At 38.6% G+C, this 23,483-nt stretch overlaps 1 protein-coding gene across 3 annotated transcripts in view; it reads right to left on the bottom strand.

The window, feature by feature from the left end:
• PLEK (pleckstrin) overlaps positions 1-23,483 on the bottom strand; it is a 31,413-nt gene that overhangs the window by 6,476 nt on the left and 1,454 nt on the right. Inside the window, exons 2-8 of one of the 3 annotated variants that reach the window (XM_070732580.1) lie at positions 23,238-23,397; positions 18,600-18,739; positions 17,719-17,794; positions 5,153-5,308; positions 3,204-3,385; positions 2,024-2,115; positions 560-744 (exon numbers count right to left, since the gene is read on the bottom strand). In XM_070732580.1, coding sequence (XP_070588681.1) covers positions 560-744; positions 2,024-2,115; positions 3,204-3,385; positions 5,153-5,308; positions 17,719-17,772 — 669 coding nt within the window. In that variant the 5' untranslated portion in view covers positions 17,773-17,794; positions 18,600-18,739; positions 23,238-23,397. Of the gene's footprint in view, positions 1-559; positions 745-2,023; positions 2,116-3,203; positions 3,386-5,152; positions 5,309-17,718; positions 17,889-18,599; positions 18,740-23,237; positions 23,413-23,483 lie in introns of those variants that run through there. The other 2 variants (XM_070732577.1, XM_070732578.1) reach the window with 2 other exon arrangements.

Below are 23,483 nucleotides of genomic sequence, written 5' to 3'. Positions count from 1 at the left end.
GATCTACCCAAATTTTCAGCCTCTTGGTGTGTGTGGGGGGGGAGGGAGGAAGGTGCGTCTTATTCTCCAAAAATATGGTACTTAAAATATTTGAAGTATACAGGTTTTCATTCACCAATGTACAAAAATGAACACAATTAACTCAAGGGAGTGGCTTTGGACTGCAAATTTTAGGAGTGGGAGACGTAAAAGTTACGAATTTTTATTAATTTTACTGAAGCCTTAAAGTTAAAGTAAAGTTAGTGCAGAATTTTTATGCATTGCACATGGAAGTATAAAAAGTAGAACTTTCAGTTCATAGAGTGTGTATGATGTTCGGACTGGTAGTGGAGAAGCATCTGGTCTAATGCAATGTTTTCTGTTTTTTAAAAATGTAGATATACACACACTCAAACATCTGTGAGAGTAGCTTTTGTTTTTTTGTTTAAAAAAGAGTGAAGTAGAGAGAGCAAGCAATGTATTAGATGAGAGAGCAGATGCTTTTCTTATTGCTTGTTTGATAGGTATACTCCAGAAATATTTGGCGATTAGATAAAGACGACAACATCTTGACACTTACAAAATAGTAATAGGCATCCTCCATATCCAAGAAGGGGGTTTCGGACAGGCCTTCAAGCGCATTCTTCGATGTATCACCAGCTGCCTGAAAGTAGCCTTCATTCAATAGTGCAGATGCCAATACTATGCACTCTTGGCGATTTCGTAATGAATTGTTTGAAAGTAACCAATCAATCACAGAATCACCTGATGGCAAAGAGATGGACAAAGGATGATCACCAAAGATATATTTAAAAAATTAGTAGATATGGTAGGGACTAAGAAAACGGAAAAGCAAATCCCATGATAATGATCATCTCTAAATCTTGTTTGAGATAATGTACGATGTTCTAGTTTAATGAAAAAAAGGTATTCCAATATCTCAAGGGCTGCCACAAAGAAGAGGGAGTCAAGCTATTCTCCAAAGACCTGAAGACAGGCAAGAAACAATGGATGGAAACTAATCAACTAGAGAAGCAACTTAGAATTAAGGGGTAATTTCCTGAACAATTAATCACTGGAACAAGTTGCCTCCAGAAGTTGAAAGTTTTTAAAAAGAGATTAGGCAACCATTTATCTGGAATGGCGAGCTGTGATGGCGAACCTATGGCACGTGTGCCACTGGTGGTATGTGAAGCCATATCTGCTGGCATGCAAGCTGTTGATCTAGCTGAGCTCCACCACACATATGTGTGCCAGCCAGCTGATTTTCGTCTCGCACAGAGGCTCTGGGAGGACATTCTTAGCCTCTGGGGGCAGGGGAGAACTTTTTCGGCCTCCCCAGGCTCCAGGGATACCTCTAGAGCTTGGGGAGAGTAAAAAACAGGCCTACCTGGGCCCATCATCGGGAAGTGGGTTATTTCCGGCCTCTGGAGGGCATCCGGGTGGGAGTGGGAGAAGCCATTTTTGCCTTTCCCAGGATCCAAGAAAGCCTCTGGAATCTGGGGAGGGTGAAAAATGGGCCTACCAGACCCACCCCAGAGGTGGGGTCATGAGTGCATGCATGGGGGGTAGGGAGCATTGAATTATGGATGTGGGCATTCACATGCACACAATAGGGTTTACGCTTGCACTTTCGGCACCCAAGAAAAAAACGGTTCGCCATCACTGGAATAGTGTTTCCTGCTTGAGCAGGGTATTGGACTAGAAGACCTCCAAAATCCCTTCCAATTCTGTCATTCTACTATAATAAATACTTAAACTGTAGTTAATGGTTTTTTATGTCTTCAGAGAAAGTTTTTGTAAGCATTAGCAGTTGAAAGGAGGAAAGAATCAGTCAATGCAATTCCTTATAGTACTTCTCAAACATTTCTTCAATCAACTGAAAGCTTATCTCTATTCCATTCACAAAGTTTTGATATATAGGATAGGACATCCTTGCAATTAGAACGGAATCCCTCAGATTATTTTATTTATTTGTGAAATTTATTTGCTGCCCTTTATTCCCATTTTGTTGCTGTTTAAGCAATTATTGACAACTTCCTACCTGTAAAACAGTGATTGAAAATTTTCTTGTCTTTTTCTAGCGTCATTTCCCGTATCCCCTTGGTCGGGTCTTTCATAGAGAGATACAAAGCACTGTGCAGAAAACAAGAGAGTAATATGACCACACTGAGATTTGTTTTAAACAGCAAGAAGTAAACAAATGTTTTAAAACAAAGCAGCAACATTGTTGATTTTTTAAAAATTGGCTTTCTGCTAAATAAAATCACAAAGTTTTTAAGATTCCCATGAAGGCATGTAAAGAATTTAGTTATTTATTGTGCTAAATGGGCTATTGATTTGTCCCAGGTTCCTCAGTCCTGTGAACAGCTTAAAATATTATGCCTGAAAGAACACATAGGAATAGATCAACACTTCCAAACAATAGTTTTGTCTAGATCTGTGCTCCCTGACTTGCACAACATCCACCATTTTAAATTGTTGAGGCTGACAAACACTCATGATTAAATCCATAACCTGCATTGGAACATGGTTTCAGTGTAATAAGAGATTAATATTCTTCCAGTTATTATTATTAGGTATTATCTCAAACAAATTTCATTGTGCCAGGTTTTCCAAACATCTTTTTAAACCCAGGAGAGAAATATGAAGTAACTCAACTTTCAACTTAGGAAGCAACAGACAGCCAGAGATGCTCAAATGTGATGAGAGAGACATAATAAGTTAGCTACTTTACCTGACTGGCTCAGAACTGCTGCCGAAAGAAATATTTAAGTTCCCCCAGAACAAGAAGGGTGGGAAAAACATCCCAACAGACACACCAGAAAACATATAAGGTGTTAAGTTCTGGTATTGAAGACACTTGGAGACAGTAGTAGCTAACAGCTCTTTATTGAATAACACAGAGATCCAGTAAAGGACCCAGCCAGGAAGCTCTCTCCTTAAATAGAGGGCTGTTGGCTGGTTCAACCAATCAGCAGTCTTGGTTTTCCTGCTTTAGAAAGTGGACCTTTGAGTAAACAGTTTGCACTTATTCAAACCTTAATGCATAACATAAGGCATGATTTAATTCCAGCTTGTTGATATAGAAAAAATAGGCATTTAGATTGCAAGTTTTAACAGAGAATAATTCAAGCAGCTGCTTCCTGTAGCTGCCTCATAAAAATAAAGCTTTTGAAATAGAAGTATTTTCCCACATCCCAATGTTTAGCTTTGGAACACACCTCAGATTGATGGTTTCAGGTAGCTTAATAGATCTCTTCGTTGATTTTCTAGAAAACCTTTGCCCACCCAAAATGCATTTGATGGCCTTCTTGATGTCTTTCACCCAAGCATCTCTCTCCCCAAGATGAGAAGCTTGGAAGATGTGATCCTGTTGTTTGGTTGTTGTGAGTTTGAAGACGAACTGGAATAGGAACACATTTTATTGTTAGCCTGTATAAATAGGTAGGGGTTTTTTTTGACAGCTTATGTTAGCAATCAATGTAGAGTGCTCAGTTGGGGATCTTTTGCCTTCCTTCAGTGACAAATGGGCCAATTCTACAGCACTGTAGCTACGCTCTAATCTATTTCTATTCTATTCTATTTATTAGAATACTATTTATTAGTATCTACCTTGAAATGCCTAAAGGGGCAGGGGAAGAAATTAAATTATCCACTGTTTAAAGATTTCAATGACTTTAAAAATCAGGGAAAAGGGGATGGAAGCAGCACAGTTCAGTATTTATATCCCATTGCTGCTGGTGTGCCATGCCAGGAGAATAAGAAGACCCCTTTTTCTGAAAATATTGCACAACTCAGCCTAAAGTGCTTAGCTGAAAAGAGGAAATACTGTTGTACTAAGCATTTTATCATTTGACTGTCATTTGAAATGTGTTAGTCAGAAAACCACAGGGCTGTTAAAAAACCATTTTCACAGTTGCTTTGAGGGTGGGGAAAGAAAATGTGTATATGGATTACACATGAATCCATTTTTTACTCACAATTTTATTAAAAGTACAATAGGCAGCATTGTGTTAACACAGTATATCAGAAGTATTGTGGTAACTACCAGCAGAAGGAAATGATCTCTTTGATCAGTAGCTTTTCCATTAACTTTGCTGATTATTTTATATTCTTCCGTCACAGGAACAAAAGAAACAGCTGTGCTGGATCCAACCCTAAAACTATTTTGTTCAAAACTCACTTGTGGCCAATCCAGATTCTATTTGTGATTAGTTATTTTCTCTTTTGGCAGTAAATAAAAATATTATTTGTGATTACTGATGATGATGCTACCTGTGCTGTCAAGGTTTTACTCCTATCCACACTTTCCACTGGGAACTATGAATATACTTCAATGGGGTCATGTCTGATGAATGTCAAAGACCAAGCATAGGACACAGCCTATTGGACTTGCGCAGCCTTCCATCAGATCTCTTACAGCCATTTGAATCTCAGATTGCATCCTAAGGGCAAAGGTTTAGGGCTTTGGTGTTAGATGAGATGATTCCCTTGAGGTAATTAGGAACAAAATAAATGATCATAAGATTTCACAAGGCTTAAGAGATTGATTCTGCTTTTTAGACCATCCCAACTTCCAAGTGCAGTATACCTTGGAATGATGCCTTCAGAATAATTCCATCCCTCATACCTGGTGATGTCATAATATCATTTGGTCCAGAAAGGCTACATATTTACATGCAAACACAGGGAATGTACATACAGTCCTTAAATACATACCCAGCCATTTCCCTTGAATGCATAGAAACATAGAAGACTGACGGCAGAAAAAGACCTCATAGTCCATCTAGTCTGCCCTTATACTATTTACTGTATTTTATCTTACAATGGATATATGTTTATCCCAGGCATGTTTAAATTCAGTTACTGTGGATTTATCAACCACGTCTGCTGGAAGTTTGTTCCAAGGATCTACTACTCTTTCAGTGAAATAATATTTTCTCATGTTGCTTTTGATCTTTCCCCCAACTAACTTCAGATTGTGTCCCCTTGTTCTTGTGCTCACTTTCCTATTAAAAACACTTCCCTCCTGAACCTTATTTAACCATTTAACATATTTAAATGTTTCGATCATGTCCCCCCTTTTCCTTCTGTCCTACAGCAAACGGTGTTGCCTACTTTTGGGATAGGCCTTACTTCAGCATGCTTTTAAAAAACCATAAATACTTACTGTTCTTTTAGCAAAATCCTGGCAGGGACTGGTCAGTGTGCTTCCCTTGAGGGGAATCATTCCTTTAGGATTGTTATCAGTCTTCTTCTTAAAGAATTCAATTCCATCTTCTGACAGCACTACCCACATGGGCTTCCAGGTATTAAACATACTCCCCTGTATCAATCAATTAAAAGAGTATTATCTATACAGCCTATACAAAAAGGACATTTTTGTTGCTTTTTAAAGAAAGATTATCAGAATGAATATTCACATTCTAGGAATAAAGTGATATACACTATTTGCTTTGCAGCCATTGTCCCACTAAATGTCAGCAGGTGATTTCAGAATGAGGAGACTTGAGAAAATGTCCTTTATTGGGCCCTATGCCCTTTCTTAGCTACTCCATCAGTTTAGATTCTTCTGTCACCTTTTTCTTTCTGCACTCTTTAAACACATCCCTGTGTTTCCTACCTCCCCTCCCAAAATCAGACAAAAGTACTTCTGAATACTTCCGGAAATAAGCATTGGAAATAAATGTAAGGCAACCTGAGATGGTGTGGGAGCTCTTGAGTGCATAGCCCATAGATATCGTGATATGACACCACTAAAGCTGATCTGTGAATCTGCCAATAGTTCCCCACCCTTGATTCTTTGAAATGTAGCTACAACGCTTAGAATTCGACATCCAATATATTTCAGGGGCACAAGCTTGAGCTTCAAAATCTGTGGGTGGTGGTGGGAAGTGCTTCTATTCTTTCAAAAAGAAGGATGTCTTCAAATACCTTTGGATGTTGGTAAGATGACAATATCAACTGTTTTAAACAAAAGAAATATATTTTATGTGGTCTTGTTTCCATTGGGATATTGCTTCTGGTTTTTATGCTTGCACTAATTATAGGCAATGTGTTGAGGTTCTAAGTTAGTCTTTTACTGTTTTAGAAAGAATAGGAAGTTGAACATTTTTCTCTTTTTCATTTTTAAACAAAAAAATTCCTGCATCAACCCCTTTTTTCTTAATGTTTATTTTCATTATATTTTATTGTATAATAAACTTCAATAGAAACATAGAAGATTGATGGCAGAAAAAGACCTCATGGTCCATCTAGTCTGCCCTTATACTCTTTCTTGTATTTTATCTTAGGATGGATTTTTCCCAGGCATATCTAAATTCAGTTACTATGGATTTACCAACCACCTCTACTACTCTCTCAGTAAAATAATATTTTCTCATGTTACTTCTAATCTTTCCCCCAACTAACCTCAGATTGTGCCCCCTTGTTCTTGTGTTCCTATTAAAAACACTTCCCTCCTGAACCTTATTTAACCCTTTAGCATATTTAAATGTTTCGATCATGTCCCCCCTTTCCCTTCTGTCCTCCAGACTATACAGATTAAGTCTTTCCTGATAAGTTTTATGCTTAATACCTTCCACCATTTTTGTAGTCAGTCTTTAGACCTGTTCAATTTTGTCAATATCTTTTTGTAGGTGAGGTCTCCAGAACTGAACACAGTATTAAAAATGTGGTCTCACCAGTGCTCTATATAGCAGGATCACACTCTCCCTCTTCCTGCTTGTTATACCTCTAGCTATGCAGCCAAGCATTCTACTTGCTTTCCCTACCGCCTGACTGCACTGTTCACCCATTTTGAGACTGTCAGAAACCACTACCCCTAAATCCTTCTCTTCTGAAGTTTTTGCTAGCACAGAACTGCCAATACAATACTCAGATTGAGGATTTACATGTTCTTTAAAAAAAAAAAAAAGATAAAGCTTGGCCCTGGGTAGCTACCAGTACATGGACACAACCATGATTTCGTTAGCAATGGAACAGAAAGGGTTTGCCATTGCCTTTTTCTTGAATCTTTTTTTAAGGGTTTTGGTAGTCCTTGATCACCTTTGAGAGTGAGTGAAGTTGGGATTGCTGCCTATGTTTTGGAAAATCAGCTGCAGCTGGTAGAAACCTTGCCCCCACACTTTCCTCAGGCACTGAGACATGCACTCTTAAATTTACTCATAGGCATCCTAGCTGATGTTGCAGCTGCCTGTGCTAATTGAGCCGCACCCTGGAGTTTTGATGGGTCTGACAGCCAGAGGCAACTTCACCCCACCCAGTATTGAGCATACAAAAACAAACATTAAGACAGAGTGAGAAAAAGGAGTGAGTAATAAGAAAAATAAAAACAAATGGCCTACAGATGAAGAAGCAGAGGTGACATCTGTTCTGTGGGTTGGCGGCTATCAAAAGCAGGCAACAGGACTTTCATTCAAATGTCACCACCACAGGCTATGATAAACACCATATATTGGTGGAAATCCTGCCTGGATCTAGGAGTTTGCCTGAAGGTTAGTAACAGCTGGAGCAGGAACAGCTACACCGAAAAGCACCTCATTCCACCTAGTGGATTTGGATTTGGAAAAAGAAAAGGATTTTAAATTACTTTTTAAAACTTGGAGGAGGCGTGTTTTGAACTGAATATTAACAGACTGACAGGACCACGATGGCTGAGCTTGTCATTTGGAAAGCTGACAGTCCAGGGTTGAGCACTGTGCAATGGGGGGAGCTCCTGTTAGTTCCTGCCCACCTAGCAGTTCAAAAGCATGGAAATATGAACAGATAAATATTTCAGAAAGGTAACAGCATTCTATGAGCCTCAACATATATATAGCCGTGCTGGCTGTGTGACCACAAAAGCATCTTCCGTGGCTCCCTCAACTAAGAAATGGAAAAGAGCAACACCTCCTAGAGTCAGACACAACTGGAAAGGGGAAACTTTTACCTTTGAATTAACAGAGTGAGTATAAAGGACTGAATGTATACATACAGTATATACTCCATCCGATCCTGTATAGTTTCTGAGTGCAGCCACAATTAACCAGGTGCCACCATTTGCTATTCTTCAATTTTAGTCACAACAATAGCTGTTAGCCCTCCCGGGAAACCAGATAGGAAACATGACTAGATAAGCTGACTCCACATTTTTGTAAGACTACATTAATTAATAGAATCTTGTAAGCCTGATGGTACAAACTTCCTGTTGCCAATTTTAACTGTCTGCTCCATTAAGATAGGTCCTTCCTCTGACCATTAAACACTTGGGGGCTCCCCCTTATCTCATCTAATTATTTCTCCCCTTGCTCAGCACGGAGTTTTGTCCATAAATGCCTAGGAAGATTATTGAGAGGAAATTCTGCCCAGTTTAGTTGCCTCTGCAGGTCTTAAAAAATACATTAAATAAATTGACCCATAATACCCAGCACTTGAGTCTGTGTGTTTATTCCGCATCCGAAGCAATACAGTGTACCTCTACTTAAGAACTTAATTCGTTCTGTGACCAGGTTCTTAAATAGAACAGTTTGTAAGTAGAAACAATTTTTCTCATAGGAATCAATGTAGAAGCAAATAATGCGTGCAAACCCACTAGGAAAGAAAGAAAAGCTCGGAATATGAGTGGGAGGAGGAGGAGGAAGAAGTGAAGGAGGACAGCCTTTGCCCAGAGCAAAGGGAGTGTTTCTTTTCTCTGGGTGCTGGCAGACGTTTATTCCCTCTCCAAATGTCCAGAGAAAGGAAAATGCTTTGTTCGCTACGGACTGCCAAAGCCTCCTTAAACACCGCTGAAAGGCTCCTCTGGCAGCCCAGAAAAGCCAGAGATGGTCGGGATTAAAGGGGGAATGGCAGGAAACTGGCCAGGCCTTTGTGCCCCTCTCAAATTTCCTGGGAAATTTTTCTGGGTTCCTAAGTAGAAAATAGTTCTTAAGAAGAGGCAAAAATCAATCTTGAGCACCCGGTTCTTATTTAGAAAAGTTCTTATGTAGAGGCGTTCTTAAGTAGAGGTACCCATGTATCTCTTTCTCTCACTTCTCAAAGTCATTTACACATTCCATTAAAGGCAAAAATTCTGATTCTCCCAGCCAGCCAAGGGATCTGGTTGAGAACTCACTCCCACTCCTTTACTTCAGAGGTATTTAAAAAAACCCAAAACCAAACAGAAGATTCAGGGAGGATGGGGGAAGGGGGAAGGATGGGACAATAAATATTGGGAGACACATTAGCTTAAAATTATCTTTCTGGTGTTCAACATGAAGCAATTAATAAGGTTGCCTAAGCCCTCACAGAAAAAAAGCCATGGAACAGGAAATTTAATGTATTAGTATTAAGAAAACAATTAAGGAGCCAGTTTGGAGAGGGCAAAGGATGGCAACTGGTGTCTTAAGCTTTTGCAAAAAATTAAGGTACCTGCTTTGTTCTTTAGAAAGCATGCTCCTCTCATCATAAAATACAAAAATAAAGAATAGAAATCCAAAAATCTCAGTCCCACCTATTCTGAAATACTTTTGGAGTTGCAAAAGGGAAATATGTGGAATAGTATGGACCCAAATAACATAGGAATATGTTATTTGGTAGTATTTGGTAGTAAGACCAGCACCAGCACCAGGTAGTAAGACCAGCAAAATGGCAGAATTTTCTGCCGTTGCCTAGTATGATCAAATCCATTTCAAATCAGGCTTACTGATCAGAATAATTGATTCCCTTTGAAGATGTGGGTGCATATGTGTAGTAGCTAAGGAATAATATTTCAAAATGTGAGAAAAGGCTTAGTTTCTGCCAAAATTCACTGTAATTGGAATCTAATCTGTTTTTAAGTATTGGAATTATGAAATAAGTGAATAATTTTTTAAAAAATCCTGTGAATATATCTAATGTCTTTAGCTCCTTCTTGCCTGAATCATCAACAGATGCACAGAAGCAGAATTTATAGGAAAATGATTTAATTTCTCCATAGGTCTAAACCTTGATAAGAGGCACCTGATAACAGATTATAAGCTGTAGCAGCAGCATCAAATCTAATCAAATATTTTTATTATGGTCTTTGACCAGCCTGTACAATAAAAGGGTACAGTAAAAAGACTCTGTGAATTAGGGGTCCCATGACATCTTCCATCAGATAGAGCTAATGGGAGGGCATCAAATCAGGTTCTAAAAAAGGCTCACTTAGCACTATTTGCTTAGTGTTAAATTGGATAATTACCCCCCAGTAGAGGACTTGTGACTGTCTAACAAGTGTGATAGAATTTGGGGTATTGGTAATACCATTTTGGTGCTGTGTACCAGATTTTCAATCTGCATTCATTTGCAGATGAATGTTGGAAAACTAGCATTTAAATTTCCTATAACCCTCAGGAGGAGGGGTTTGTGGGTGACCTTATGGAAAATTAAAATGCAGCTGCCGATTAGTAATCCAACAAATATCAACTGGAGCTCTAGCAGGTGTTTGAGGTTTCTGTTCACTGGTCTGAGCCTGAAGAACTCTTTGAAAGGCACTTTTAAATTGCTACAAAATTGCCATTCTTTGCATACTTAGCTCACCTTTCTGTCCCTCTGCTGCCAAGGTTGGCTTCTTCCACTGGCATTTACAATGAATTACTACCTGAATTAAACTATCTTGGGAGAAATTGCATAGCTGATCATGCAGTTTCTTATTAAAAGTTATTGTATAGATTTGTTAACTTCTTATCTCTCTCAAACTAATCAGAAAGAGGGTTAAGTCCTCTAAACTGGAAATGATTATTAGAAGACTTTTTGTGCAGAAAATGATTTGTATAAATTTCCATAGGGACCTCAAGATCCTTACAAATGTAAACATTTATAGAACATACCAGTAGATGTTATAACCCTTGTTTTAGAAACAAGGGTTATAATTAATTAGATAGAATCCACTGGAGTTGGACAGCCAATAAATCTAAAATAGTAATTACTAAATTACTAAAATAGTAAATAAATGCATAATTATAGCAGACAGGCACTAGGAATTCTGAAAATACAGTGGTACCTTGGTAGCATTGTTAAATGGTTCCGAGAGGTATGATGAATACCAAAAATGATGAGTACCAAATAATTTTTTTCCTATAAGAAATGATGTAGTGAGTCATAAAGCAGCTGACACTGACGAGTTATAGATTTTGGGTTGAGTACAAAATAATGAGTCCAAGGGCAAAATTTTTGAGTTAAAAATGTATTGAATACCAAATCCAATGAGTTTTAAAGCAGTTAAGTACCAAGGTTCCACAGTAATAGAGATTTGTCATCTTGGTGAGCCCAGACAGTGAGAAAATTGTTTTATTTTTGTGAAAAAGGGAACAGAAGGGAGCAGGAAAATCACTTAGTATTGGTGAATAGAGTGACTGGCTGACAATACTGTGTCATCTTAATCAGAAAGAATGAGTGCTGCATAGTTGATAGTTCATAGCATCCTGATTTATTTATTTATTTATTTATTATTTGGATTTGTATGCCGCCCCTCTCCGAAGACTCGGGGCGGCTCACAACAGTGAAAACAAATCATAATAATCCAATTAATTAAAATATTTAAAGATTGCAAAAGACATCTAAAAATAGACAAAAACGTTTGGTCTAAAATTTGCTATCATTTAGTTATACTATTAATGTGATTTCTTTTGCAAGATCAAGAAGGATCTACGTCTCCCAAAATACAACAAATTTCAAATGAACTCTCTAACCATATTATGTATAAGGTTTTTCTTAGTGAGTAGCTTGAACTCATGCAACTGTGTTGCATTTTCTTTGACAGGCTGGGGAAAAAATTCTGATAGCTGAAATCTTATCGATTTCACTAACTCAACTGAAACTAGAACCAATTCTTTCTCCAAAACAAAGATCAAAGCCAAGGGAGAAACTTTTGCCAGAGGAATGGTGTTATATTTATGGGTGCTGAGAAGGGAACACTCAAAAATGAAGAAATAGCATCCATGCCACTTCCCTAAACCTTTACTTCTTCTTTTCTCTCTTCTGTTACAAGGATGTAATTTCCCCAGCTTAAACCACCTCTCAGAACCCAAAATCTTACCACATATACTGTGCTGTGTTGTAGCCTGCATGCACAAATAAATAAAACATTTCCCCAATGCAGTCCTACATGCACTTATCTAAATCCCATTGAATTCTGGTTTCAACATCCATATGCCTGGAATTGCACTATTCTGGTTGAATTACCATGGCAATGTACTCTACTTTATATAGTTGCCTTTGAAGGCACTCCATTTCAGCTGAGCCAAATGCAGTGGTTTGAATGAGAAATTGGCAGAACTGTGCCAAATTCAATGATATTTTTTTCATGCTCAGTTTAATTCATTTTTAAGTTCTTCCCTGCTTCTTAGTGAGACCTATAAATGTGGTTCTTGCAGACTTTTTTTTTTAAGTTGAGCCTTTGTATGAGTTTTTGTCTCAATTATTGCTGACATGGTTTCTATGACTGTTTAATTTGCTTAGAGTTTTATACGCATATCTGTCTGTATCATCAACACTATGTCAGTATGGGGGGAAAACTCAAATGATGTATGTTTAACAATCATCTGAGGGTTTTCTTCCATACTGACACAGCATTAAAGAGGTGAAGGTATAAAAGAAGGATAGAAGGAGAAAACTGAGAAGTGCCAAAAAAAAAGTTCCATTTATTACATGGTGCTTTTTTCCTCTAAGCCAAAAAAGTCAATGCAATCCTAAATTGCATTAACAGAAAGATACAATCTAGGGCTGGAGAGGTACTAATACCACTCTATAGAGCCTTAGTTAGACCACAAACTAGAGTGCTGCATCCAGTTTTGGTCACCACACTAAAAAAAGGACATTGAAACTCTAGAGAAAGTGCAGAAGAGAGCAACCAGGATGATTAAGGGACTGGAAACTATAACATACGAAGAGTGGTTGCAGGAACTGGACATGGCCAGCCTAGCGAAGAGAAGGACCAGGGGTGACATGATAGCAGTGTTCCAATACTTGAGGGGATCCCACAGAGAGGAGGGGGTCAGGCTGTTTTCCAAAGCACCAGAAGGCCGAATGAGGAATAATAGATGTAAGCTGACTAAGGAGAGATTCAATCTGGAAATAAGGAGGAACTTTCTGACAGTGAGAGCGATCGACCAGTGGAAAAGCTTGTCTGCGGAGGTTGTGAGAGCTCTAACACTTGAAACTTTCCAAGGGATATTGGACTGCCATTTGCCCGAAATAGTGTAGGGACTTGAGCAGAGGGGTGGACTAGATGTCCTACAAGGTCCCTAGGAAATGAAGAAAAGGAGTGCAAAACAAACCAGCAAAGCACAATACTGTAGACCTCGGAGAGGGGCAGCATATCAATCCAAATAGATAAATAGACAGATAGATAGATAGATCAAATAAATAAATAAATAAACAAACAAACACACACACACATATATACGTCACATTTTTTTTGCTGAATTTGAAAATTAAGGGAGACTAGGATAGATCTATTTTGGCCTTATTTTGGCCTCATCAGCTAGCCATACCCACTGGGACTTGAACCTGCAACCTTTGCCTTGTAAGGCAGAGAATTATCCTCTAGGTGATAGTATCCAATCCCTTCAGCTCTGCACCAGGGAAGGGTTACATATTTTTGTGTCGAATCACCCTGGTGATTTATATATATACATATTAGACCATTGCTTCAGATTCTATTCTTGTCATTGCTCTTATTATTCCATTAACTAAAATATCTTATCTATACACCGGAGCCCTACTTCAGTTCCTCCCATATTCCATTTAATTTGCTTTTGTGGTCTAGCATTTGCTGACTGTCTCTGGAGCTTTGCTAATCGTCCCTCAGGGCTAGGTTCCTGCAAGTCCCAGTGATCCACAAACCACAATAACAATTTTAGCTGGGTGTGCTATTTAGATTAAGTGGGTAGTTTATGGAGCAATATCTTCTGCAAATTTAGCCATTTGTGTTAATTGAATATGATAATTAAAATGTAGATCAGTGAATTGGATGAACACAGCCCTGATTTTGTGGTTTAAATTTTCCAAATTCCCATTAGTTGAAGGCAAGTTGACTTAAGTCATTTCTGCAGCAACAGCTGCATTCAAAGCGATGGGTCAGGGCCCACAGAGTCAGCCTTTCTTAGGTCTGGTCAGCCAGACAATGCCAATTGGTGGGGCCTAAGGGAAGAGCCTTCTCTGTGGTGTCCCTGGCTCTGTGGAACGAACTCCCTCCGGAGATCTTCACTGCCCCCACTCTCCCCACCTTCAGTAAGGCTCTGAAGACCCACATTTGCAGACAGGCATGGGACTGATGAATCACTAATATCTAACCCGGGGAATGAGTGAATGCTTGTATGGAAGTGACTGATGGATTTTTAGCTTGAGGTTTTAGGATAGTATTTAATGTAGATTTTATTGGTAGATTTCTAACATGTTGTGCATAAATTTGCTGTAAGCTGCCCTTAGTCTCAGAAGAAGGGTGCACGGATAGATGGATAGATAGATAGATAGATAGATAGATAGATAGATAGATAGATAGGCAGGCAGGCAGGCAGGCAGGCAGGCAGGCAGGCAGGCAGGCAGGCAGGCAGGCAGGCAGGCAGGCAGGCAGATAGATAGATCAGCTAAAAATAACCATCTACCCGTTCCCAGGCCATTATCAATGTAGAAACTCCCCCAGGTTTGAAGTTGCCTTCTCTTCTAAGCCCACTTATACTGTCTATGCAGTATACATAGCTACATTCTCTGCTGATCAGCAGCTGCCATTAGTGTGGATAATCAACTGATGGCCCATTCCGTCAATGAACTTTCCCCATCCTGTGTTTTCCCATTCACTTTTAAGATGCCCACTTCTCTATTCAGCCCTTACATACAATATGTTGCTGGGCCTCTTTCAGTTTCTACTCGTGTTGGGAGAAAGTTTGCCTCCGTGCTTTCCCATCCCTGCCCATGGTATTGCAAAAATTCCCCTTTTCTTGTTTCCCCTAAATTTTTAACTGCCAACATACAGAAAATATACTAGAAATAACTTTTATAGAATTCAACTTTGCTCCAGTTCTATGGATCTAGAGGGGAAAATAAAAATGAAAGGCAAACTTGTTCCCCTTTACTTTAATTAGTATCACATTACAGAAATGAGAGAACCATGAAAGGAGGGGAAAGAAACAGAAAGAAAACATCTTTGCACTGGGGACAAAAAAATCAGAAGCTGCCATTATAAAAGAGATAATTTTACTGGTAAGCCAGGCCTTTTCTTGTGATAACAGATAAATGTTCTGATAATCCATTTTATATACAGTGCACATGCTAACCACAGGAGTAGTGAAAAGAGGTAACTGTTGCCAAAATCACAGTAGGGGAAAAAGAGAAAGTTTAAGCCTTTATGCCCATTAACCACATTCTCTGTAGAAATTCTACCATGCAAATAACATCAGAAGTGGGGAAACCCTTTCTTAAGACTGATTAGAGATGAGGTGTGTTATTTTCCAAAATACTTAAGATAACACAGGAAGCGGCTGACTTTCAAAGTGGCAGCAATTGAGAAGGAAAGCAATCTTACTAGCAGTGAAATCTAGTTTCATAACATAGGTGGAACTGAATAACAAGGAGGGGTGGGCGGAACTTCAAACAGGTGGCTAATCACATGATAAATTTCATGCTTAATCAGGATTTCTGTTTCTGTCTTTGAAGCCCTAATTAAGAAAAAATTAGTGGCAGAATTTTTTTATTTTTATTTGCTAACCGTGCTTTGTTGACTACACCATACAGAGCTAGATTTTTACACTACATTAAGCCATACTCCGGATCACAAGCCAAAATGGTGAACTTCATACAGCACAAGTCAAAACCAAACATACCACTTTCAATAGTATGGTTTGTCATAATGCATAGTTTGATTCAGATTTGATGTAAAGTCTGATCACTCACAGCTTTAAATTGTCCTAATTTAATTTAATTCTTCCTACAAAATCTTTTGGAATAATTGTTTATTGAAAATTTGGTTGATATGCTTTCTACTGTGGCTTATGCTGCATTAAACCCCACTATTGCTTAAATAGATAAAAATAAATAAATAAATAATTGATTAAAATACAAGACATCACTTAAAATCTCATCACAGACTGGATGATTGGGAAAAAAAATTTGAAACAAATTTAGGACAGCATAGTTTTGATCATTAACCTAAAGAATTGGCCATTAAGGCTAATTGTTATTAGGCAAGGGAAATTACATTGCCTTTCTGATGGATCAATTACTACGAATAGAGTAGAATAGAACAGAACATAACAGAACACAACAGAATAATAGAGTTGGAAGGGATCTTCTAGTCCAACTATCTGCTCAGGCGGAAAACCTTATACCCAGCAATGGGCTACGAGCTGAAATGCTAAATTGTGCTCACTGCTGCAGCTCATAAGTTCTTGTGGGACCAGCGGATTTTGCTGCTGCACCTGTGGAGGTAGCAAAATTGTGCCCGTGTTTCAATGAGGTTTTACCTGCAGCTCCGTGCGTGATTTTGCTACCTCCACAGGTGCAGCAGCAAAATCGCACTGGTCCAGGAAGAACCTACGAGCCGCGGCGGCAAGCACAATTTAGCGTTCCGGCTCGTAGCCCACCGCTGCCTATACCCCTTCGGACAAATGATCCAACATAGTGATCTCAACCCTCAACATACGTCTAGAGCTTTAAGCTGATAGCCAGGAAGGTTAGAGAGACACTTCCACTATAAACGCCTGATTGGTTGGATTGTAAAAATATGTTCCAAGGTGCCAGAATAGAAACTTTAGCTCTTAACACCATGGGAAATTGGTCTTTTCCCATGGTCTTTGGCGACCCCTGTGAAATGGTCATTTGACCCCCAGAGAGATCCCCACCCCCAGATTGAGAACCATTGATCTAACAGTCTTTGGAGAGGGGCGGCATACAAATCTAATAAATAATAAATAAATAATAAATAATAACATCTTCTTAAAAACATTGTTGGAGCACTTACAACTTCTGGAGGAAAGTTGTTCCACTGATTAATTGTTCTAACTGTCAGGAAATTTCTCCTTGGTTCTACGTTGCTTTTCTCCTTGATTAGTTACCATCCATTGCTTCTTGTCCTATCTTCAGGTGCTTTGGAGAATAGCTTGACTGTTTTTTTGTGAAAACTCTTGAGATATTGGAACACTGCTATCATGTCACCCCCTAATCCTTCTTTTCATTAAACTATACATACTCAAATGCTCCCTAGCATTCTGTAATTCAGCCACCTTTGACATCATGTCATTCAGGATCAGGTGAGGATGGGAACAGTAACACACCCATAATCTTGGACAGAGAAAAAGCTATGCATGCAGAAGTCTTTTCACTGAATGATAGTGTTGAATTGGCAGCCAAATATTCAGTCAATCAGCCAGACAAATGGAGGATAAAATTAAATCCCGGAGGATTTAATATTTTTGGTTGTACATTTCTCATGTTTAGATCTATTACTATCACAGTCCCAGTATCCTCAAAGAAAATAAGTACCAATGTTTTTTTTGTCATTCCCCAATCTTAGCATTGGTAGAAAATGGAAATTATATGCCAACAAATCTGAAAGGTAACAATCTCTAAAATATTGCAGAGATAAAGCAATGGCAAATCATTTCTGAAAAATCTTGCCAAGAAAATTTCAGTCAGTCTCCAAGAATCAGTCACAAGTGAAGAAAAAGAAAAATATATTATGCTTATGTGTATACTGATAAATGTAGACACATACACAGCTGTAATTCCATAAGAATGTAATTGCATATAATCCTCACATACCTTCTTCACGAGATAGCCTTCCCTTATCCGCCTGGGTTCTCGTTCAGGTTCCATCTCTGCACTGTTCTTCTTTAGTCTAATTCAGAAGAGTTTGGTAAGTTGCATTTATATAGTTATCACTTTCACAAGTTCCTCTGATTGTTAATCACATGAAAGCGTGCTCACTTCCTCTTCCGGAAGAAGGACGTGTAGAAGCAAATGTAAAGGTTAAATTAAGAACATTTTTTTCTCACAATACACATAAATAACATGAACCCGGAGACATCTTTTCATTAAATGAGAGGACAACTCAACAATTACCAGTCTGAGGTGTTTATTTAACTTTTGTCAGTGATCAAAAAACAGATTATCTTGATAAATAAAGCAAAATAAATTTGGCACTTTGCTCTTGTTGAATTAGATCCAGATGAAGATTATTTGATTCATTATTTAGAGCTCTTATTAATTGAAATTATTTTTATGTCTTCCCCTCAGCATAGTTTTCCATGGTTTTTTTTTCTGGAAAAATTGGTGCTGCCTTTCTGGAAAAGGTTATTACAGATGCCTCTGTCTTAGATTTTCAGAATGTTGAAAATCTTACTTTCTTATTAGCAGTTTTAATGTCTGGGTTTTTAATTATGATTAAACATTAACCCATTAATGACAGGTTGATGTTGCTCTGATTTTGGTTATTTAAGAATCTTTTTGATCATTTGATGTAATCCATTTTGAATGATAGGGATGAATAATAAATATATCTCTCATTAAAATTCAAAGCACTCAAATCAAAGAGAAACAGAGTGAAATTTTTGTTAATTAAGGATCATGATTAAGAATCTTGACACAATAATGTATGAGGGAAGCTTGGGACACCATAAAAGCCCAATATAAATGTAGCTTACCTTCTCAAGCTATCCTCAGAAAGCAGAAATATCTAGATGGGTGTTCCTTCATTTCGTTACGGTACTTTCAGATCATGAATATGTTATGAGCAAGAAGCTTTTCCATTGCTGAACTCAAGTGCTTTCTGGTCATCTCTGATCTGTTGGGAAATTATGCAATAATGAAATTTGCTGTGCCCATTGTTCATCTCTATTCTGTCTCAAATGACTCTCTATCAAGAACCTATTGCCCTCTGATTTCCTTCCATGGTAATGAGTTACAAAGCCTTGCAGATCTTACTCATGCGAAGTCCCTTTCTGTGGTATGTTGGAATATAGAGAGAAAAGATTCCTGTAGTTGATAGCATTGCACAGCCAGAAAAAAAAGAAAAAGAAAAAAGGATGCCCTACTTATGACATGCTTTGATGCAAATGGAGATTCGGACAATGCTTCTGCTGAGCAATCAGTTCTGCCAATTCTTCCTTTCCCCATAGCTCTTTTTATTCCTGAAAAGCTGTATGGGATCAAACTGTGTGTTGAGTGGGGCAGGAATGGAGAAGGATTGATGTCTCCCAATCCTTTTGCAGGACCTGTTTCTATATTTCAGATCTCTCTGTGAATGGAGGAAGCAGGGGTGGGATACTGCCCGGAAGGTGGGAGAACACAGTGGGGTAGCGAAAATGGAGCCCAGAGCACCCAATTTGCACTGAAAGATGTTGAAAGAAAATGCATAAGCCACGCCCACAATGTGGTAGTAAAAATTTTGGTAGCCCTTCACTGGGGGAGAGAATCATTTGGGAAAAGCACCTGAAATGAATCTTATGGAAAATAGTGAAATGGTTCCAAGCTGAAGAAAGTTGTGAGTCTACTATTGCTCTATTAGACTACTACTATATTAGATTATATACTATAATCTATAAGGTTCTCAACTGAGGTGAATGTGCTAACTAATTCTAAAAATTATTCCCATTCTCGCAGAAAGAAAATATGAGAATAAGAGTAATATTTGCATTTAGGGGGAAAAGTATTATCATAAAAAAAGGAGGGTTTAGAAGAAAGAGATTGGAAAGTCCACAATAAATATGAAATAACTCTGCTGTTTATTCTGACTCAGCCTTCCATCTTTCCATGGGCAAAATGTGGATCCAGATGGTTGGGGGCAATATAATAATAAATAAACTGCTTAGAGAGGGCTGTAAAAGCAATAGATCTTAAGTTCTATTGCTATTTTAGAAAACAAAATAAATTGCTACAAAGCTCTAGCAAAGTGCTAAAGATGTGTAATTCTGTGCTTACATGAATTATGGTGAAGTTTTACATTAATACCAAAAGCGCCCTCTTCTGGTACTGAAAATAGAATTTTTGTCTTACAGTAATGTAGCCTCCTCACAGCAATGGGTGCTATATTCCCAGAAGGTAATGCTATTGCTACTGTAATCTATAGTATATACTAGTGATCCCCTAATTTGGCAATTTTTAAACCTGCAGACTTCAACTCCCAGAAAAATAGCTGGCTAGAGAATTCTGTGAGTTGAACTCCAATGTACCAACACATTAATTTGAAAATATTGCTTCCTTGGTAACTATCCACACCTGTGGTGCTGAAAGGACATTTGTCAAGAATTACTCTGTAGTAAGATGGGGAGCCAATGCATTTTATAAATAAATAAAAATGAGACCTATTATTTGATTTTCCAACAATAATGCAGTTCATTTAAGTCATAATTTACCTTTTTGTTAAATGTTACAAGTGAATACTAGCAAAGCTAATAGTTACCTAATTTTTGCAAAGATCACCAGTTCTGTCTAGTTTATTGTGCAATAAATATTTACACTAGTTTTCTTCCTAGCTCCTGCATTTTTTACTAAGTATTTTGTTAATTAGTAACTTCACTTGTTAGCCATGACTGATCTAATGATATATTTACTTTGTTATTACGACACTAAAAGTTCTCCTAACCAGATCTTGCAGTGTCCTCATAAGAGTAAATAGATACATTATGGCAATTTTGTGTGACTTCTAGGCAGGTTTATTTCCCTATTTTGCCATAAAATCAAGTTCCCATATAAAAATACTTATATACACTTTCAGCTTTTTAACCTATTTTTAACAGTTAAAATATAAACAGAAACAATCAGTAACAGATGCCTTTGGATATATAATGAACTTGGTTTTTAAAAAAAAATAAAATGAAACTATATTTAAAACTGGACCTCCCCCACTCTACAACTTATATAAAATTGTGTATCTATACACCATCATTGTTCTTTTTATGATTAAAATAGTCAGTAATCAGTTGTAATCAGATCCTGTTGAAAACAATACTAGGAAGTTCACTGAATTTGGGTCTCAACATCAAAAAGCCATTAGAATAGATGGTTGCCTTTTTTCTTAAACATATTCATATTATATCTCAATTTAAAATATGTTGTATAATATTGCTGCTATATTGCTAGGGGATCAAAAGGAAGCAGCCTAGTTCTCTTTTGCTTTCTAAGAGGAGCTGATAAGGCTAGCAGAATAATCTATTAAGTAGGAAATATAGATTTATAATTGACAATTTTTGCAAATGTGGATTACACAATTCTATATGAATCTAATCATATTTAAAAGAACTTGCTCCTCTTTCTTTGTCACCAAATGTACTTACACTTTTCTTCTACTGCAATGTAATTCACACTGTACTCATTTTGTCTGAGTCTTGAAACCATAAATATTGCAGCATCTTTTACATACCCTGCAGATGGCAATTGTGTAGCAGGCAGGCCATATTTAGAAACCACTGGCCAACCTTAGACTGTTCTAGTTAACACTTTCATGGATCAGAGTCAACCAGGAATTCAAAGAAAGCATTTAAAAGCCATGTCTACACAGTTACTGATGCTCTCCAGGATATGAGTTCAATTCAACTTTTTCCAATAATGCAGCTATGGTTTTCTCCAAAATGTCCACTGATGTCATTGACATATCTTTTCCCAAGTTTTATTGCTGTAGGAGAGAATTACATTCTCTCTCTCTCTCTCTCCCTCCCTCTTTCTTACTGGGAAAGTAATTTGGTTGAGAAAGCTATAGGTGGTTTTAATGTAGGGGTGTCAAACTCAAGGCCCCAGTGGCTGGATCCGGCCCATGGGGCCATTCTGGAAACAGCAAAGTACAGTACTGGCCCGCGGTGCCCCTGCCAGCCAAAACAAAGCTATGCAGAGGGTTCCAGGAGGCCACTGCAGCCAAAAATGGAGCTCACAAGCATTGCAGGAAACCCCCCAAACTCCATTTCCATGGCAGAGAGTTGCAGGAGGCCATTGCAGCTGAAAATGGAGCTTGGGAGCCCCCCAAAATTCCAGTGTGAAAACAGGCCCAAAAATGGCCTGAAAACGACCCCCAAAATGACCAAAACCAGGCATGTGCACACTGGCCAGCTGGTCTTTGGGTTTCTGATGCTCTGGTGCACACACTTGCACACACGGTCTGGTTTCAAAAAGGTTTGCCATCTCTGCTATCAAGGTTCCAGGTAGCATCTAAACTAAATCAGAGTCCAAGTCAAAGTGCTCCTCATAGTTCCAATTTATTGCTGGAGCCATCCTGGAACCCACACTGGGAAAGTTCGCATCCCTTGTCCCCCACCCACAAACGTGTCACATTGCCTACTCAGATTCTGCCAGTGTGCTAAGTCCTTGTTCCACTTCCGCCCAGGTGGGTGGGCATAGGATGGCCTTGAACCACTTGAAAGAACGCTTTGTGGCTGCATTTGTTCCCTCATGAAAATCACCCCTCCCAAGTTCCCATAAACATCAGGCCTTCTACAGATAGTGTGGCAAGGTTTATCACCATCAGTGTGGCAAAAGTTATCACCAACTTCTGTACTGGCTTGACATCTGCTCTATAACATACCTTCCCTGTCTAACCAGATGGGATGAGCTGATGTGATAGAAGTGGCTCCTCAGGTAACCTGGCCCTCTGCCATGCAGGGCTTTAAATGTGATAATCAACACCTTGAATTGGATCTGAAAGCAAACTGACATCCAATGAAAGTCCCACTTCAAAGGTGTTGCATGCACCATTCTGGGGCACCCAAAGTTGCTCTCAGGGCCCCATTCTGCAGCAGCTCAAGCTATAAACTTTACTAAAGTTTGCTACCATTATTTGAATGTTTACAGAAAATGGGCACGATCAGGCCTCTGCCATGGTGCATTTGTTATAAAAACTACCAGTTAAGAACACTAATAAAGGAATTCCAGCAATTTATCCAAGATTTGCAATCATTTTCACTTTAGGACAATAAACCTGGAAAGGGATTAGTTGGTCAGGTTTCCTTTATTTAAACCACTCCTACTTCTGTGTTCACTCTCTTGCTTACCTTCTTTGGGCAGTTGAAACAGAGGGGATGGGCCCTGGGGAGCTCCCCAGAAAAACATACGAGCAATGCTCTCTGCACCTGCTCAGTTGCCTTCTTTAATTTTGGCAATGAAAGCTATGATTCTCTCCAGTCTGGAAGCAATTTGAATGTAGCTCCCTTTCTACCACCCCTGGCTATCCAGCACCTGTAGCTTCCCATATAGGTTCCAATGGAACATTGCAGCTGAGAGTCAAGGGCACAAACACTCCTAAGGCACATGCAGGGCACCAGATTGAAAAAGGCGGGTGATTATGGAAAACATACCATCTTATTAGAAAGTTGGAAAATATTCATAGCTTAGGCTGTAGATCTGGGGAGATGTTTGTCCTCCCAGCTTGCTGCTTGGCTTCCAGACATTTCATTACCATACTATGTAACATCTTCAGCGGAGAGGTTTGGGTAAAGTGAATGGACCAACCAGGACCTATATAAATGAACAAGAGGTGATCATTCCCATCACCCATCTCCTCCCACAAATGACTGCATGATTGTAACTTTGTTGCTTGTATT

Source organism: Erythrolamprus reginae, chromosome 1 (genome assembly GCF_031021105.1).
Source record: "Erythrolamprus reginae isolate rEryReg1 chromosome 1, rEryReg1.hap1, whole genome shotgun sequence".
Taxonomy (NCBI): Eukaryota; Metazoa; Chordata; class Lepidosauria; order Squamata; family Dipsadidae; genus Erythrolamprus; species Erythrolamprus reginae.
Note: the sequence above shows the minus strand (reverse complement) of the source record. Positions and strands in the feature narration are given on the sequence as shown.